A 19406-nucleotide genomic window follows, 5' to 3' on the forward strand; every position below is an offset into this window, starting at 1 on the left:
TGATGCTGAAATAACTTTCATACATCTAAAGCATATTTTAACTTGTCCATCGTGTTTAGAATGTGAGGAGGAAACCAGTCTTGAGAAATTTTTGATCCAAGCATAGTGGTAGTTAGCATTGTCTTTCACATCTTCCACTTTTTCACCTTCTGGAACATCGTTCTCATCCTTATAGTATAGAAGATGAATCGTCTTGTCTTCTGCTAGAATTCTCTCAGATAGTCTCACTGGAGAAATTGGGTAAACTACACCATTCTCTTTCTGTTTTGGGATAAATGTAAATACATTGACTGCTAAATCAGGATTATTCTTCTCAAATTTCTCAATATTCTTGATTTTTACTGGATATTCTAGGTCTTTAAACATGGGGTCACATTCAGGTTTATTGTAATGTGACACTCTTTCTGTGTTCTTTGGGATATTGAATAATGCAGCTTCAACTGAGTATCTGAAGCATTTTTGATCAGAATTTTGCACATTGATGACTGCTCTTTTCTTCTGAATCTTATCTGGTAATGGAATATAGCTTGATCCTGAAAGTGGTGTGTAATTGTCTGTATGTAATTCAATCTTGATGACTTCTAAAAATTTCCAACCTGAACCTTCATTGACTAAGTATTCTAGTTCTTTTAACATATCTTCAATCATCTTAGCATAATCTAGCTCTTGACTCACATAAATAAGGTGTCTCGAACGAAGTTGAAATTCTTTCACGTCGTTCTTCCTTTTCATTAGTATAGTCAGGATAATATTAATTTTTAATCCCTCCCTATTTTCAGCTTTAATTTTATCTTGTATAACTGATTTAATTTTATTGAGATAGTTTTTAATGTCAATATGAGGTAATCCTTCCATTTGAAAATGTTTAGCATAACCTCTGAAACCGGAGTCAACCATTTTGAACTCCCTTAACTCTGTAAATTTTTCAATGAGGTCTTGGATGACTTTCTTACTCATCGAATGTTTAACATTGATGTTAATCTCCTTTGCCTGTTTGAAAAGATCTGATTTCAACAGTCTTTTAATGGGTTCCTTGTTCAACAGTTCTTTCAGTTTCTCAATATTAAGATTCTGGAAATTTTTATGGCCAAGAGCCTTGACTTTTTCTAAAAGAGGTTTTCTGATTGATATTTTTGGCTTCACAGGTCTTGGTTTGATGTCAATCAAATTTTCCTGTGATATTTTGTTTTCTAAAATTTTGTGAATCCAGTTGTTCTTTTTTAAATTTTCTAGGATTTATACCTAGTCTTTGAGATAGAACTCTTTTTTCAAGTTGTGACAAGTCAGACACTGGCTTGTCAATTTTCACTTCGATGTCGTTGAAACTGTTGGGGATCTGTTCAAGTCCCTCAAGTAACTTTTCTCTTGATAGAGATCCATAGTTTTTCATCTTGTTTCTGTAGGCTAAAATTTTGAGTTCGTCCGATGAAAGGTCCTGAACTAATTTCATAGTTGATGAGCGCTCCATTTATTATTAAAAAGTTTTCTTTAAATATAGGTTTAGGGGATTCCCCTTTTTTAAGTTTCGGTTTCAATAAATTATTTTATAATCATGTTTATGATTATAAGATGACTTATGGAGCGAGCATCAACTATGACATTAGTTGATGTAAAAATTGAAAGTAAAATCAGATTTTTTTAGTGATATTTAAAATTCTACATAATCACCACTTGGTCTAAAATGTAGAACTTAAGGCTCACCACGCCCATGATGATTTTCACAAATCATCATGGATGAGGTCATCATTTATATTAGGAAAAGTTTTTTAAAATTCTTCTAAAAATTCTGCTGCTAAGGATACATTTTGATAGTATAATTCGTAGTCAATTTTCTTCCCTTTGTCCTGTTTTCCTCCTTCGTAATAGGACGTAAATTTCTCCAGTTCCAACACAGTGTAAGTTCTTCTTCAACAGTATGGTCAAAATGTGATTGTGGAAGAATATGATCTATATGCCAATATTCACCATGATTTTTCCATGTCATATTTTCATCAAATTGATATTCAATCCATTTGTACAGTCCATCTAGAGAGCAGTCAAGATATTTTTCAAGATAAGATTTCTGTTGTTTATTTTTAATACAACCGGCCAAACTACTTTTTAAATTTTGTGATATTCTAAATGATGGATTATTTTCTCTTTTTTGTTTATTGTAATTAATCAAATATTTGTTTTGATATCTATTGTAACAAGATCTACATCTATAACTTCTTCCAAATTTACACTTTTTGACTCTATCAAAATCATTCAATAATTTCTCTTGAAAACATTTTGTACATTCTCTAACAAGTGACTCCATTTATTTACAAGGAAATAATTTGTATTAAGTAGACATTGTTTAAAAAATCCAATGTTGAGAAATATCATCATCTTTTTTAAAAATGAAAACATCATCGTGTAGAATAGGACTTATATCACCTAGGTCTATAAGTTTATCCTTGATTCGTTTTGGACATCTTACAATATATAACGTTTTTTTATCATCTCTAGGGTATATCCATAGTAAAAAATCATATTTATCTGTGATTGATAAATGGTCCAATCTATCAATTTTAAACCAGGTATTATCAGGAATATTTTTCCACTTAGCATATACTTCTTTCATTTTATTTACAATTTATTTTCTTTAAATATAGGTTTAGTCCAAAAGATTAAATCCATAGAATTTTTTACCTTGTTTGGTCTCTTTTACTCCTGTGAATCTGATGTAATTGTGGTTCAGATTTAATTTTTGTTTGATGATTGATGTCGCCCATACGGTCACTTCTTTCGATTCTGCGTCCACTAGTTCAAGGATGGTTGATTCTCCTACTTTTGTTGTTATTGTTCGAAATGATTTAATTTTATACCATGTGTTCACGGGAAGATCTTTAAATTTTGTATATTCTGTCACTCTTGAATCAAGTTCTGAATTTGATGGAAAGGTGTTCATTTATATATAGAAAAGTTTTTCACTTTTTTTAAATTTGAGAATTATGAACATTATGAAAATTATGAAATTTTGGACGATTTGGACGATTTAGTGACTTGACTGAAGTTTGACTAGGAATTAATTTAGACTGAGAAATGACTGGAATTAATTTATACTAGGATTTGACTTGGATAATTTGACTGGGATTTGACTCTGAGTTAGAACTGTCATTTATACACTACTGTAGCCAAATAAAAAAGTTTTATGAGGTAAAATCAAAAACCATGTGCAAGTACATGTAATACTGTATGGTGGGTTAGCTGGTCCCATGTTCATCAGACTGGTGCAAAAATCACAATTCTTAAAGTTTTCAGATTTGGGCCCAAGGTGGCCAAGTTGAGAATCAGATTGGACTGGAATGTGTTATCAGAGGTTATCTGACCTATACGGCCATGTATACCCAGTTTCAGGTTCATAGCTTCAGTCGTTTTAAAAGAAACGTGCCAAAGTGACACTCTAACAGCCAATTTTTGCCGTTTGACCTCTGTGACCTTGAAAAGTAGGTCAAATTAAAAACCCGTACGATATATGATGTATCCTTGCTATGAGTACCTACGACAAAAGTTTTATCGAAAACAAGTCATAAGCAAGATATCACACTTTTAAGACATCCACATTCGGCCCCCTGGTGGCCAAGTTGAGAATCAGGTCGGACCGAAATTCAGCACCAGAGGTTATCTGATATAGGTGGTTATATGTACCAAGTTTCAAGTTCATAGCTTTGGCGGTTAAGAAACGTGCCATAGTTAGACTCAAACGGCAAATTTACGCAATTTGACCTCTGCGACCTTGAAAATTAGGTCAAATTGAAAACCTACCTGATATATGATGTATCTTTGCTATGAGTACATACCACAAAAGTTTTATGGAAAACAAGTCATTAATAAGCGAGATATCACACTTTTTAGATATCTACATTCGGCCCCCTGGTGGCCAAGTTGAGAATCAGATCGGACCGAAATTCAGCACCAGAGGTTATGTGATATAGGGGGTTATATGTACCAAGTTTCAAGTTCATAGCTATAGTGGTTAAGAAACGTGCCATAGTTTACACTCTAATGGCCAATTTACGCCATATGACCTCTGTGACCTTGAAAAGAAGGTCAAATTAAAAACCCGTATGATATGTGATGTATCCTTGCTATGAGTACTTACAACAAAAGTTTTATCAAAAACAAGTCACTAATAAACGAGATATCACACTTTTTAGATATCCACATTTGGCCCCCTGGTGGCCAAACTGAGAATCAGATCGGACTGAAAATCAGTGTCAGGGGTCAGCGGACCTAGGGCATTCTGTGTACAAAGTTTCAAGTTCATAGCCCTAGCAGTTAAGAAACAAGCCACTGTTAGGATACGCCGACGCCGACGCCGCCGACGACGACGACGGACACAGCGGTATTATATAGACTCCCCTAACGGTGAGCCAATAAAAAGTTCACCACTTAAAATTTTAGCAACTCTCTTTCTCCTTCATAACTTGTGCAGCGGTCAATGAGATGTCTGTACCCCCGGGGGTCAGACACTATTCACCCCTTGGAAAGAAGTGAGGGTCAGAATTTGACACTTACATGTACTCACTAATTGCCCAGCATCATTTCATCAGATTCTCACTTTTCACCAAATCAATTGAGACCAAAGTTCACTATTTTTTCACCATGCCCGAAGGGAGAGCAGACATTAAGTTTGTATATATGTAGGTATTTAAGTTTACATATTTTGTGAAAGACTCATGCCAACACTCAGCACTAACGACCGAGCTTATGTTTCAGTAACGTGAGGATGGGAAGAAGGATACGACTGACTGGATTTCCGAGGATGCCCACACTGGAGTCCCGATGTTAATAGAATATAATCCCCTTTTTGATGCCCGATCAGCCACCTAATCAGTTTTTTTGCGTTATCAAATGCTTCAGTCCTGATATGTCATGCCCCTTGGGCAACTGGTGTTTCTACCGACGTGTCATGCTCGGCCCCAGGGCAACTGATATTGCGAAGCATTGTTTGCTTATGAAATGTCATGCCCTAGCAGCTGGCTGGGAATATCATGGCGTAAAATGACATAAGCTGTTGTCAAGTTATTTAATAACTCAGCTCAGTTGGCCAGTCTAGAATTGCATTTCAAGGAATTCACTAGTTTGGGGGCAAAAGTCATGTACCACATAAATCTGTGCCTTTTATAGGTACAAAAAATGTCATTCAAAGCTTTGTGCATTGTATTGTTTTAGAATAATTAGCAAAGCTTTTGTTTGAACTTTGGGACACCTGAACTCAAATTAGGCATGCTCGAGACATTCAAAAGTGGGTGCTTCAGAAAATCAAAAGAATGAGGAAGGTCCTCCGAAGCATGGATTTACCCATTTTGCCACCCAAGTCTCAGAAATTAGACTTTTGTACAAACAAAATGGCGGCCATGTGTTGAAATCAAATTCCAAGATGGCGGCCTTGTGCGAAATTTCAGAATTTCTCCAGTTGTGTGCCAAAGGAAGCCAATTAAGGACTGGGAGGACCTTCATACTGCTCTTGTTTACCAAAATACTCCATTTCTGGATGTGTCAATCATGTCTAACTTGAGTCCTGGTGTTCCAAAGTTCAAACAAAAGCTTTATTACTCTAAAACAATACAATGCACAAAGTTTTGAATACCGGTACTATTTTTCGTACCTTTAAAAGGCATAGATCCACATGGCACACAAATTTTGCCCATAACTCATGTATTCTTTGAAATGCAATTTTATGGCCAACTCACCAGGTGTAACTTGGGTTTCCTCTTAAAAACCAAATTTCAACAAGAGGCCCAAGGGCCTGGCGCTCAGCTGAGATATATGAACATCCGATAGATCTCTTTCACCCTCAGTTTTGGTTGACTATATATCAGGCAAACATTATACCAAAGTAAGAAGACTTTTAAATGGTGAAGAAAATGCCACTTATTAGTCAAATCAAAGAGCCTGAGCCAGGCAGACCTTTGAAAAGTTGGTCAAATCGAAAACCTAGGTGATATTTACTGTTCACCAAAATTTAAGTCACTCTGGATACAGGAAAGGCTTGAAAATGACAAAAAGATATTTCCAAGATGGCCGCCCACCATATTATATAAAAAGTAAAGAAAAGGTAGCATACAAGTGAAAAAAGTAAAAATTTAAAAAAAATAAAAAATTTGACCCGAAGTGGGGTTGGAACCCACAACCTTCGGATTCATACAAGAGCGGGAAATTCAAATCAAGCTCAAACTAGGTCAACACAGATTTTTGCTCAGTAACGCCAACTGGTAGTATCAATCAACACTACTCCAGTAGTTTCAAGACCTCATGCATGCAGACCTCTTCAACTTTACTTCAAGCTTCTATCTGCTGGAATAAAGCGGCAAAAAATTGTTTTGTAATTTACGCACTTGGCCACCTGGGGAGCTGATTTTGAATCGAATCGCGCAGTTGTTTTTCGAAACCAAAATTTTATGCGGTGTTTATATACTAGACCATATTTGAAGTGCCTGGGTTGTACGGTTACAAAATGCCCAATATGGCTGGATGGAAGGATGGGTAGTAGGACGGACACCAATCGAATAGCTATTTGACTAGCTCCGCTGACTTTGTCAGCTGAGCTAAAAATCTATAAATGTGTTCTCTTTTTTCTTTAAAACCGATTTTTTTTCGGTAGAAAAAATAAGTTTTTAAATGCATGGTAATAAAAACCTTTCGAGCCCTTTCTGTGATTTGGCCCGCTATCAACGGGTCATGTCTACTGTTAATCTCATAATGTGACACTGTCCCCAAGATGACCACCATTTATTTGGAGGGGGGGGGGCAATAGAAAGGATTAGCACGATTCCAAGTGAATCCCACTCCTACTGAAACTCCGAGAGTGAAGTGAATATGAGCAACCAACAAACAACAAAAATTTAGATGATTTGATGGATCTATTTTGTTCTTACCCATGAATATTGAATAATGTATTCCTATTTGTTAGAAATCGGCACGAATAGCTTCGATTTTTTTTCGGTTTATGCGCGTTCGATGTAAGACGTCAAAGCTTTCCTCGCATTATGACACTGTTTCGTCAGTGGCAAGCGTCCATCAATTGAATCCCTAGGTGGATAATATTCTCTCCCAGTTTCAATCATCGGTCACAAGGTGTGTGTGCACAAGGATGGATGTGTCACCATGAGTAGTATCGGTACTCATCTTGTGCCAATCATCGGTCACAAGGTGCAGGGGAGATATCTGTCTTGCACAAATGTTGCATCGGAGGGGAGCCGGCGACTGGGGAATCCAAAGAAATTGTAGCCAACACATAGCCGATCAGTTGTATGGCGACAGATCTGGCGCAGCCCTCCTTGTTAACAAGAGGCCCAAGGGCCTGGCGCTCAGCTGAAATATATGAACATGGAAAGTACCCGATAGATCTCTTTCAACCTCAGTTTTGTCAATATATCAGGCAAACATACCAAAGTAAAAAGACTTTTAAATGGTGACAAATATGCCACTTATTAGTCAAATCTAAGTGCCTGAGCCAGGCTGACCTTGAAAAGTAGGTCAAATAGAAAGCCCATGTGATATCATGTAAAGGAGACTTATTGTACACCAACCATAAAATTCATGTCACTCTGGATACAGCAAAGGCTTTAAAATAGAAAAAAAAAACCAAGATGGCCGCCCACCAAATTATTCAAAAAAGTAAAGAAAATGTATTTACAAGTGAAAAAAGTAAAAATTAAAAAAAAAAAAATTGACCCGAAGTGGGATTGGAACCCACAACCTTCAGAGTCATACAAGAGCGAAAAATTCAAATCAAGCTTAAACTAGGTCAACACAGATTTTGGCTCAGTAACGCCAACTGGTAGTATCAATCAAAACTACTCTTAGTAGTTTCAAGACCTACATGCATGCGGTCCTTTTCAACTTTATTTCAAGCTTCTATCTGCTTGAATAAAGCGCCAAAAAATTGTTTTGTGATTTAGGCTTTTTGCCCCCTGGTGGCCAAACTGTTAATCCTGCCGGACCAATCAATGTTATGAAGATGCATTTGATTCGTTTGCAGTGGTTACATCATATAAAACAACAAGATACATGCACATATTTAGTATACAGTATTTTCTCATGATAATCCACACTTACAATATAATCTTACAATAGTTTAAATATAAACTTAAAGTACTACAACTGTATTTCCTCACAAAAGAAAGCAATACATTCACCATCAGGACACCTGGTACAAAGAAATAAGTGGACTGAGATCACTAGCTAGTTTGCACACATACATACTTAGTAAATTAGAAGTAGATACCATAGATATCAAGTGCTCTTCTTTGTCAATAAGCACAATTTCAACAATTGAGTAATCAGTGGTTCTTGAAATGACAACCCGCTGATACAGCAAAGACCATGACACATTGGCGATGACGTTGTCTTGATTGGACCCCAGTAAATGTTCAACCATCAAAAACAATGTTAGTGAGTCATCACAACATGTCTAGTGCATGTTTAAAGTCAAACTGTGAGGCAAGTTTTCAATTTTGGCAATTAAATGGTGTAATGACCATTGGGAAGGTTCGACATTTCACTGTGTCATGGCAATTGGGAAGGTTCGACATTTTTATCACAAAGAGCAGCATGCCTTTGTTGATCGCTGACAAAACAGCTGTATTATTTACTTAAATGGCATATAATTTGACATGATAAATACATGAACTCTAAACCTGCGCAAAAACTGCTGAGATTAAGTGACTTTTGAAGAAAAAAAATACTTTTGCTTTATTAGATTAAGTCCAACCTGAAGATCTCAAACCAATATATAACTAAAGTTAAAAACTACACAATACAAATAAAAAAGATACAGAAATAACAAAAAAGGAGTGACCATTTGGCTGAACACACAAGTAAGTTATATTTCTATTCAATAAGGCACACTTTTTCTAAAACTAAAGAGATTGGGAAAAATAGATTAATGTGTTACTGACATGAAGTCTTATACAATTCTAGTTCATGCTCTCTGTTCATATAATATTTGGAACTAATCCTTATTCAGCCAAACAACAACAACAAGAGGCCCAAGGGCCTGGCGCTCAGCTGAGTTAATATCATTAATATCTTCCCGGTGTTTAGTTCATTATGCATGAAAATGGCATGCTCCATGGTATTTGATATCCTTTTGCGTTCACTACGGTACCAATGTTTTTGGTTGACATAATTATGCCACTGTTGGAACATTCTCATGGTTTATGGTATGCACCTGTTGATGGGCCATATGAATAAAAACTAGCATAAGCTTTTACTCCAGATTTTGAAGTATTTAGTATGCTTCAAAAATTGGAATAGTTTAGTTCTTGTGAAAGCAAAGGATTTTTAGAAATCAGTATTTGCTACCAAAACAAGTAAATGCTAGACTACATATGAACGAAAATGTAGGATGAACCTTTTACTTGGTAGTATAAATGTATTTTCTTGGAACCATGTAGCCTTTAAAATTCGAAGTGAATGGTTGGTTGTTCCTCTTTGCCGGACTGCATTCACATTTTGTTTGGTGGACATGTTATGCAAGAATTGGTCAAACCATATATCCATTTATGGAGAATCAGAGTGCATGGATTCCGAGTCATTAAAAATGTCTAAAGAATTATTCTTGGGTCATGAAGGGAAACCTGCGTTGTTTAGTATGAAAGTGAAAAATATGACAGAGTTAAGAAAATTATGTTTTATTGAACAATAGTAAGTTTTGATTGTCTGCTTGGCCCCTTGCCAGTTAAATAACATGTGACTATACACAAAATAGAAAACTTTGCTGGAAATTGTAAATCATTTTTTTTATCTATCAGGGGAAACAAGCTGATGATGATCAAGTAAATCATTCATGAGAAATCGTTTTGTTGCTGAAGCTTGCATGACGAAGTTAATGCTAAACCTTTTCTTGTGCTCTACTGCGCCACCGTAGTTTTCTATTTAGACCAGCGATGACGTCATTTCTGGTGATTCCCTACGCTATTTGGTATTGTACAGTATGCAATGTATTTTTTCAGCGCTGTCAGTTGCCGAAAGAGTGCCGTAGCTCCCTCAATTTCCAATCAATTTTTATGGGAGTGACATTATTGTATTGCTTAGAATGTCTACTTTTTACTCATGAAAGAATCGTAGAACTAAAACTTAATAGGCGAACAGAATCATGCCGATTCACTGCACATACTGTGGGAATTCTCCACTTCAAAATACATCGGCGATGTCATCGCGAATAACAGAGCATGCACTTCCGATATCGTTTTCACAGAAATGTGGCCAAATTTTCAAGAACTAATTTCTGAAAGTAGTCCCTAAAGACCTTACGACTACCACTGAAACGAACTGGTGATAATATCGCCTACCAGACTACCGTAGTACTAGCCCGTAGCCAGGTAGCGGGCCATCGTCATCGAGCTGAGTGTCATTGAGCTCCAAGATTATTGCACATGGATCGAGTAAACAACATGCCGCCATTTTGTCTCCGCTTCGGTATTTCGTAGGCCGCTAAAATGCACCTTCTCAATTAAAACCAACATAATAAGGCCTCACATCGTTGATTGAATAGGAACACCACACAAAACACAATAAAGTGGGGGTACAATCTATAATGTCGTGAGGGACTAATGCAGAGCCATTCCTGTAGAGCAGGTCACAGAACAGACAAGCTAATCGGTTCGCCATTACAACAACAAGGTTTATTATAAAACACGGAATATCAATATGCGAAACGACAGAACATTACATCCACCCCCTTTTGGATGAAAAGGTTTACGCTTAGTAAGTCCAGACGCGGATGTTGGTATCAAAATAAAAACATAATCTCAAATTAAACACTTTTCCTGGAAGCGCAGAATAAACACAAGATTGTCTCTGACTCAAGAATTGTCCTTTTCTTGAATTTGAATGTTCTCGAAGTTATGAATTAGAACATGGCGCAAATAGCGATCACTCTTCACTTAGTCCTTACACAGATAATGTCTTCATTACCAGAATAAAAGCACATCCATATCGAACTTGAAGTGTCCTACTTAGAACAAAATAAAAGTGCACTATATGAATATTTAAGGTCCACTACATGAATATAGAACAGTTCAAACACATAAAACTCAGAACAGGGTGTTCTTAACGAAGAACAAAGTCTTTGAATCTTGGGTTAGGCCTCTTCGTTCGAGTTGATCTCCGGAGTGGTTGTGAGGTAGTCTCAGTCATCACAGGCAGTTTCTGGTTGGAGGTCTCAGGCTCAGAAATACCAGAAGGTGTCTCAGGTGCTATAGTGGGCGGAGCATCTGAGTCAGGAATCTCAACTTCCTCTTCCTGAATGTTTTCAAACAGGCTTTCAGGCACCCGTTTGAAAAACGTTAGGTTGCGAGTTATTTTTCGATCATCTCGCTCGGCTGTCAGCATATTACCATCTCGACGCGTTATCTTTAATGGATCTGGATCGAATGGCGGCGTTAGCTTGTTACGTTTCTGCTGACGAACTACAACGGTGTCTCCTTCGGCAATGTTGCTTTCAGTAGCGTTGCGTCTGCGATCTGCATACATTTTGATCTTCTGCTTGCGTTCATTGTCAGTGTCTCTCATTGACGATTGAGAATGAGTTTTCAACTCTGGGTTGAAATCGGCACATGGAAGCTGGGTTTTCATCCTACGACCATAGAGGGCTTCGAATGGCGAAACACCTGTTGTTGAATGTGGTGTCGCACGATACTGGCGTAGAAACTTCTGTAGTTCCTGCTTCCAATTGCGGCCTTCGATGTGTGCGGCTTGCACAGTCTTAGTGATGTTTCTCATGAAACGTTCTGCTTCACCGATAGCTTGGGGATATAACGGAGTCACTCTGCAGTGTTGAAAACCGAGGTATTCAGCGATACGTTTGAAATCATGGCTCGAGAAGGGAGGTCCGTTGTCGGATTTCAAAATCGACACAACTCCGTGGCGTGACATAATGGCGTCTATCTTTGGTATGACTGTCTTTGCGGCGGTAGAAGCTATAACTTCAACCTCGGGGTAACGACTGTAGTCATCCATCATCACGAGTAGGTAGTCAGCGCTTGGGACTGGCAAAGGACCGTAAAAATCCACAGAGACTTCTTCCCAGGGACCATTCGGCAGCTTTGTCATGCGTAGCGGCTCTGGTTTGCTGGCTCTTCCAGACGTAGCTTGGCAAGGCAGACAGTCCTTGACACATTCTTCAACCATGGCGTCGATGGACGGAAACCATACTTTTTCTCTCAGCAACATCTTCGTTTTGATGATGCCCTGATGACCAACGTGAGCAAGGTCAATGGCTCTTCTCTGCAGTGCGTCAGGCATTACCAGTCTTCTCCCTCGGAGGACGATACCATTATGAACGATCAGCTCATCTTGGAAACGTTTGAATGGCTTCAGGCACTCTTCATCTCGTCTCCAGTAGCCAGTTTCGATAGCTACTTTAAGCTTCTGCAGGGTATGGTCTCGTAAGGTTTCTGATTTTACTTCTTCGAGTTGCATGGCTTTTGGAACCGCATTGTCAATGACATAGTTGACGTAATCATCGACAAAGTTTGCTCTGTTCTGCTCATTGCCTACTACAGGATGGCGACTGCAAAAGTCGGCTGGGTTGGCTTCGTTCCTTCCAGGTCGATATTCCAACTTGTAGTTATACGGCGTTAGACGTAATCTCCATCGTTCAATCCGTAACGACATCGGCTTCTGGCTTTGGAATATTCCGATCAACGGTTTATGATCTGTGACCACGGTGAAAGGGGAAGTCGAACCGTATAAGTATAGGCGGAAGTGTTCTGTTGCCCAGACCACTGCGAGCATTTCTCTTTCTGTCTGCGAGTATCTCGTCTCAACGTCGGTGAGCGCGCGACTAGCGTATGAAACAACGCGACCTTCTTGCATCAGAATCGAGCCTAATCCGCGGGGCCCTGCGTCAACGATGAGTTCAGTTTTCTTACGCGGGTCATAGTACGACATGACCTTTGCTCCGGTGAGCGCAGTCTTCAAGTCTGTTAGCGCTTTTTCATGTTCCGCGTTCCACTGCCATTCTGTCTTATCATGCGTTAACTCTCTAAGGGGCGCTGTTATGCTAGCATACCATGGAATGAAGCGCGAGAGGTATTGGGCCATTCCGAGTAACGAACGTATTCCACTCTTGTCCGTCGGGGCAGGCGCATCTCTTATAGCTTCGATCTTCTTCACATCTGCGGTAACACCAGCGCTATTGAAGATATGACCGTAGAACTTCACTTCTGACTGATAGAAGTGACACTTGGGCATGTTGAGACGAATTCCGTATTCTTTCAGTCTCTCCATCACGGCTATCAAACTCTTGTCGTGTTCAGCTTTATCTTTGCCATGGATAATGATATCGTCAGAGATATTTCGACAGTTCGGTATGTCACTCAGAATTTCGGCGATTGCGTTCTGAAAGATTTCCGACGCGGCGTTTATCCCAAAGAAAAGACGTTTGTAGCGTCTAAGACCAAGATGGGTGGTGAACGTGGTGATAAAACGTGATTCCTTTGCAAGTTCTAGTTGATGATACGCGCTACTCAAATCTAGGGTACTGAACACAGTGGATCCGTTCAAATCCGTTACTAGATCATCAAGAGTCGGCATAAGATGTCTTTCACATTTTATCGCTTTATTTGCCTCGCGCATGTCAACACAAATGCGAATTGCTCCTGATTTCTTGGGGACTGTAACTATGGGACTTATCCACGGTGTCGGACCATCGACTTTCTCTATAATGTCAAGTTCCTCTAGACGCTGTAGCTCTTTCTCTACATCTTTGCGGATATGGAAAGGTATGCGACGGTGAGGTTGCAGCTTCGGCTTGACGTCTTTATCAATGTGAAGTGTCACAGGTTCACGTTTGATCTTGCCTACACCGAAGAAGAGTTCTTCATACTTCTTCAGCGAGTCAGGAAGGGTCTTGGAGCTGGACGGATTGGGCCTCGTTTTCGATTTAACCTCATGTACGATCTTCAAGATTCCTAAATCCGACGCGGTCTTGAAACCAAGTAAATTCCCTCCTCCTTCAGTCACGTAGAACTTCGACCATTTGGTTTCGGACTTGTGACGTGCTGTGGCTCGGAACATTCCTTTCAGCAGTATGGGCGTCTTGCTACCATAGGGGAATACCTGTGTGTCAGCTGGAAGCAACGGGTCTATACCAGGTTGGGCTCGGCGAATAACGTTGAACGTCTTGGAGTCGACTAGGTTGACGAATGCTCCCGAATCTATCATCATGGGCCTCTGGCCATTTTTGGTTTCTTTCCGATTGTTATCGTACACAGCGTTGGGTTGTTGGACTTGACAGCTTGGGTAAAGTAACAGTAGTCAGAATCTTCGTCAGCCTCTGTCATCAGGGTGTTAGCGCTGTTGGTCTTTGAACGGCACATCCTCCCGAAGTGTCCTATCTTCTTGCAACGATGGCACTCCTGACCATTGGCGGGACAATTACTACTGACTTTGTGGGGTCTCCCTCCACACTTACCACAGTTCTGGTCGTTGTGTCGCTGCTGGGGTCTGGTATCTCGACCATCGCGACGTCTGTCCTGGTCCGGCTTCGATTGTGACTGGAAACGACGTGTCTTCTGCTTAGGTCTGCTCTGTCTTTGGCTCCCTTTGCCTTGGCTCTTGTCATTGGCTCTAATCTTGTTAACGGTTTGATGTTGCGATTCTTCAAGCTTGGTTGCTTGGTGCTCACTCAATTCAAATGCGCGGCCAGTATCTAGAATTTTAGTTAAATTCATGTCTTCACGCAACGCTTTTCTGCGAAGTTGATGTGAATTAGTGCCGGTTATGATTTGAGCGCAAATCTCGCGGTCTACATTCGCGAAATCACATGTCTTGGCAAGTTTTCTCAAGCGAGTATGGTAGGCATCAAGCGTTTCATCCTTTGCTTGAGTACACTGTCTGAAGTTGTATACCTCGAATGCTACGTTCTTCTTGGGTAGAAAATGCGCAGTTAACTTAGCCTTAACAGTATTATAGTCATCATCATCGCCTGTCTCTGTCAACGTGTCGAATATCTCATCTACATCAGGTCCTGCGTAATGTAGTAGCAATGCTCTCTTCCTTGTGGGATCAGTTAAACCTATTCCAACAAAGAGTCTCTCAAATCTAGCCAACCACCTTTCCCATCTGGGGCCAATAGCGGTAGGGTCAGTATGAGGATCAAATGAAGCAAAGTTAGGTAGAGATATCATCGGTTGAGGCGCAACAGCGGCAGCTGGGTCAGCAGGAGCTCGTACTGGTGATGGCATCTTGGCAACACGGTACTAATATTCTAAATATTATGAGCAAGACTGCTAGAAACTAGGGATATTATAATACTGCACAGTAAACGATAGTGTCGACATCTAACGGTAACACGCGGAAACGCATTCACACGGGCTACATACAGCGCGGCGAGATTTCTATTCTACATGAACGATTGCACGTACACATACATAGCGATAGCGCGTACATTACGCATATATTTCTCGCGGCGTGGTCACAGACTTTTTAAACCGTTAAATTCACAGTAATAACTGCACGCATTTTTCAAAATGTCCACTTCTACGGGTTCTTGGTATCTTACTTTAGCATCGAATATCCTCGTCGCCAGATATAATGTCGTGAGGGACTAATGCAGAGCCATTCCTGTAGAGCAGGTCACAGAACAGACAAGCTAATCGGTTCGCCATTACAACAACAAGGTTTATTATAAAACACGGAATATCAATATGCGAAATGACAGAACATTACACAATCGATTACGAAGCTGAAGTGAACAGTGATTTATTCCTGGAGCTACTGCTGCTTTTTTGTGTAGCTGCCATGTTTTGAGAACTGGCAAATAGGAGACTTCATTGATGGCTGACGTCATCGGGCGGGAATTTGAATCAGCAGAAATAATTAAAAGGCAGGTAGCGCCCTCTCCTGTTAAAATTTTGAACTTTTTCTCAATAAAATAGTTTTTCAAGAATTTTATCTTAATATTAAAGCATATTTCGACTAATTCTGCTGCTCCTAGGCCGATATAGGCCAGTTTCCTTCATGCGCTCTCGCTCGCAGGAAGTAGGTCGAATGGCGACAAATTTTGTTTTGAAAGTAGAGTTTGACCAGAAGTATCCAGAAATGCAAAATTGAAGTCTCTAGGTCTTACGGTTACAAAATGTGCACCATGGGTTTAACGAACGGACGGACGGACGGACGGACGGACGGACAGACGGACGGACGGACGGACGGACGGACGGACAGACGGACCCTCGGACGCCACTGAGCAGCTTGTTTGACAAGCTCAGCTGACTTTGTCAGCTGAGCTAAAAACCTTCAGTGATAAGACAAAGCTGACCACTCTTTGATTCTGAAGCTCCCTGTTGCCATCATACTGTAAACAGAAATGTTCTCGAATACATCCAGCTTTATTCAGTTCATTGTTACATGCTTTAGGAATTATTCAATAAACAACAAATTTCATCAATACAATAAAAGCCAATCCAACGTCGAGTGTTGCATGCATGACGCGACGTACCCCCGGGAGGTGCTGCCTTCGCATTCTCATTCATTTCACCGACTCAGCCCCAAAATGAGCCCATAACTTCATGTTTTGACCTGTTGTGTGTCTGAAACGAAAATGCTAACATAAAATCTGGAGTATTTCTCTAATGTTCTCAAGAAATTTGAGCCACAAATGACTGGCAAAGTGCTCAATGTCTTTAAAATAAGGTGACCAAACAGTTTCCAATCAAACACATGAATCTTAGGTAGGGCATGAAAACGCCACTGTTGCATAAATTCTCCAATACTTTGAATAGAAACCAGCATTACTGTAACCCTAAAATTTTTGCAGGCTCTTTAATTTTGCAGATTTTGTGGGTGGCAGTTGACCGCAAAAATAACCAGCGCAAAATATAATCTTTCATTGGTGTTTCCCGAAGAGCAATCCCTCTGCTGAGAGGTGATCTCAAAAGTCCATTGCAGTTTCTAGTGTATTAAGTCTCAATCAAGGCTAAATTGTACTTATAACTTAAAAAATCCATTGCAGTTTCTCATCCATGAAGCGGTCCGGCGCTCTCTAACAATGAAACGGGGCCATTGTGCTCACCGTAGACAATCAATTTATGCTAGTTAGTATACAGTTTAATAGCGAAATGGAAGTTTCAATCATGAAATTTAACAGCTTTGGCCCTGAAAAATAGGTAAAATCAAAAACCCATGTGCAAGTAATACTGCATGGTGGTAAGATGTTCCCATGTTGATCAATTTGGTGACAATCGGACAAGTAGTTAAGCAATTATCAGAATTGACAACAAAGTTTCAAGTTCATAGCCCCAGCGGTTTCGTGTCACAGGATACTAGGACGGACGACGGACACTGCGGTATTGTATAGACTTCCCTGAGCCAACAAGAATAAGGCCATATTAGAGGGGTTTATTCAGATGCGAGCCAAATATGACAACGTGAGCAACACACGCTCCAATTCTTCCCGCTCAGGTCGATTCAAATAGTCATATGACTTGGTGTAATAGATTATTGCATTGTCAGTAACTTCCAAGTCTTCATTCCTCTGTATCCTCTCAAGATGTTCCTTTGTCATCCTAAGGCAAGTAAGTCGTACCTGAAGGAAATAAAAAAGCTAGATATTAGAAGATTTGGTCAGTATTAGTCCATGTCATGACCAATATCATCACACTAACTTTCGTGTCACTGTACCAATCCGAACATCAGCAAATGATTCGCACGCACATCATATTCTCTGATGTAAATAGGACACTGCCATATTGCTTGCCATGGAACTAAATTTAGGGAGCATCATGTGACCAATCTTGTGACAAGAATTGTTCTGTTCATAATGGCAGACATGTCCTGCATACCAGCAGTTTTGCGTCTGATTTCCGATTCTACTGAAATTTGGCAAACATCAGTGCATATCTATTTAAACAAGGGTAGAACACAGTCTAGATCAAATAGTGATCAAACATGCATGCTTTGTCACTTTTATAACTTTGACCTCTGTGACCCTGACAATCAGATCAAATTTCCCAGCAATACTTCATTAACCCTCTCCAGAAGTACTTGGGATTAAAGTTTTAAGGGGATTTGACCATTATTTCAGAAGAAAGCAGAACTCTGGCTGGACGGAAATTTGGCATATTCAAGGTACCTCTGTGAGTGCATACTGAGACGAGGTCAGAAAATTCTCAGTCAACTAGTTACAAAATGTGCCCGCTTTGTCATTTTTCTGAACTTTGACCTCGGTAACCTTGAAAAGTAGGTCTGAAAATGAAAAGATAGCCTCAATGAAACGGCCAGGGGCCATTGTACTCAACGTAGACAATGATTTTATGCTAGTTATGAAAAGTACTATTCAGTGAACGAAATGGAAGTTTCATGACATTTAACTGCTTTGACCCTGAAAATAGGTAAAATCAAAACAATGTCAAATCCCAAAATCATAAGACATCTGATGTATCCTTGCTAGGGGTCTCTGATATAAAATTTCATTGAAAAAATTTTTTGGCAGTCCCTGACCGGGATTTGAACTCACGACCTTTGGATTGCCACAATACGAAAAAACACACAAAATGGCGGCCTAATGAACGACACCAAATAAATAAAGACAAAGTAAGATACAAGTCAGGAGATAAAAAGAACAAGAGGCCCACGGGCCTGGTGCTCAGCTGTTGTCTTCCGATAAGTGATCTTCCAAGGAAATAGTCAACACGTGCAAGAAAACACCATTTTTCGCATTGATTGCGATGGACCCCTTACAGGCATACCCTTGTTTACACCCACAACCTGGTCTTCAGGTGAAAGTGTAACAACATGTACAATGCATGGTATGGTGGAATTTCACTTCCTACCTGGACACAAGGCCTGTTTGAAATTGACCAGCATGTTACATGACCAAGGCCTAGTATCCAGGACATGTGGGACACTGAGTCCATGGCAAGGACTGTACTTTAGACTGAATGTTTACCTGGAGACAAGAATTTGTTTATCAACAAGGGGGTGCCCGTAACTGGCCCATTGTCATTGTGATTGTTTCGTTTTCGGTGTTGATGTCTTCGGCGATCTAAATTTACCGGATGTATTATGCCTGAAACGACACCATGTTGCATCGTTACAATGCTATGGGATTCATACTAAAATCTGCTCCGCCAAATAAGAGTTCCTATGACCAATGGCTGGCAGAAAATCAAAGTTATATTGAGACAAGCCTATAGGCGAATATGGGTCGTCGCGTTGATGCCAGAACGTCCCCAAAGTTTGGAAATGTTGTTCTTAATTCCTCCGGGTTGGGGTACCTATGGCTTGATCAAATGAATATTAATGTGGATAACTGGAAAATATTATACTCTAATGCCCAGTAAACGATTAGAGATATTTGTCAACATGAAATTTTTGGTGAAATCGCAACAAATAAAAAACTCGATGTATAGTAATCTTATGTTTTCATT

At 39.7% G+C, this 19406-nt stretch overlaps 3 protein-coding genes across 3 annotated transcripts in view; all 3 read right to left on the reverse strand.

The window, feature by feature from the left end:
- Positions 1 to 11085: 11085 nt before the first annotated feature.
- LOC135487788 (uncharacterized protein K02A2.6-like) lies at positions 11086 to 14202 on the reverse strand. Its single transcript, XM_064771870.1, has one exon. The coding sequence runs from the start codon at positions 14200 to 14202 to the stop codon at positions 11086 to 11088; it is 3117 nt and encodes a 1038-aa protein (XP_064627940.1).
- LOC135487791 (uncharacterized) lies at positions 14202 to 15224 on the reverse strand. Its single transcript, XM_064771872.1, has one exon. It carries the CDS (start codon positions 15222 to 15224, stop codon positions 14202 to 14204), a length of 1023 nt encoding a protein of 340 aa, XP_064627942.1.
- A 473-nt stretch (positions 15225 to 15697) lies between these two features.
- The window catches only part of LOC135487792 (uncharacterized), a 35644-nt gene continuing 31935 nt past the window's right edge, over positions 15698 to 19406 (reverse strand). The window contains exon 5 of the mRNA XM_064771873.1: positions 15698 to 17563. Within this exon, the coding sequence (XP_064627943.1) occupies positions 17381 to 17563 (183 nt within the window). The 3' untranslated portion in view covers positions 15698 to 17380. The remainder of the gene's footprint in view (positions 17564 to 19406) is intronic.

The sequence above is a fragment of the Lineus longissimus genome, chromosome 5 (genome assembly GCF_910592395.1).
Source record: "Lineus longissimus chromosome 5, tnLinLong1.2, whole genome shotgun sequence".
Lineage (NCBI taxonomy): Eukaryota > Metazoa > Nemertea > Pilidiophora > Heteronemertea > Lineidae > Lineus > Lineus longissimus.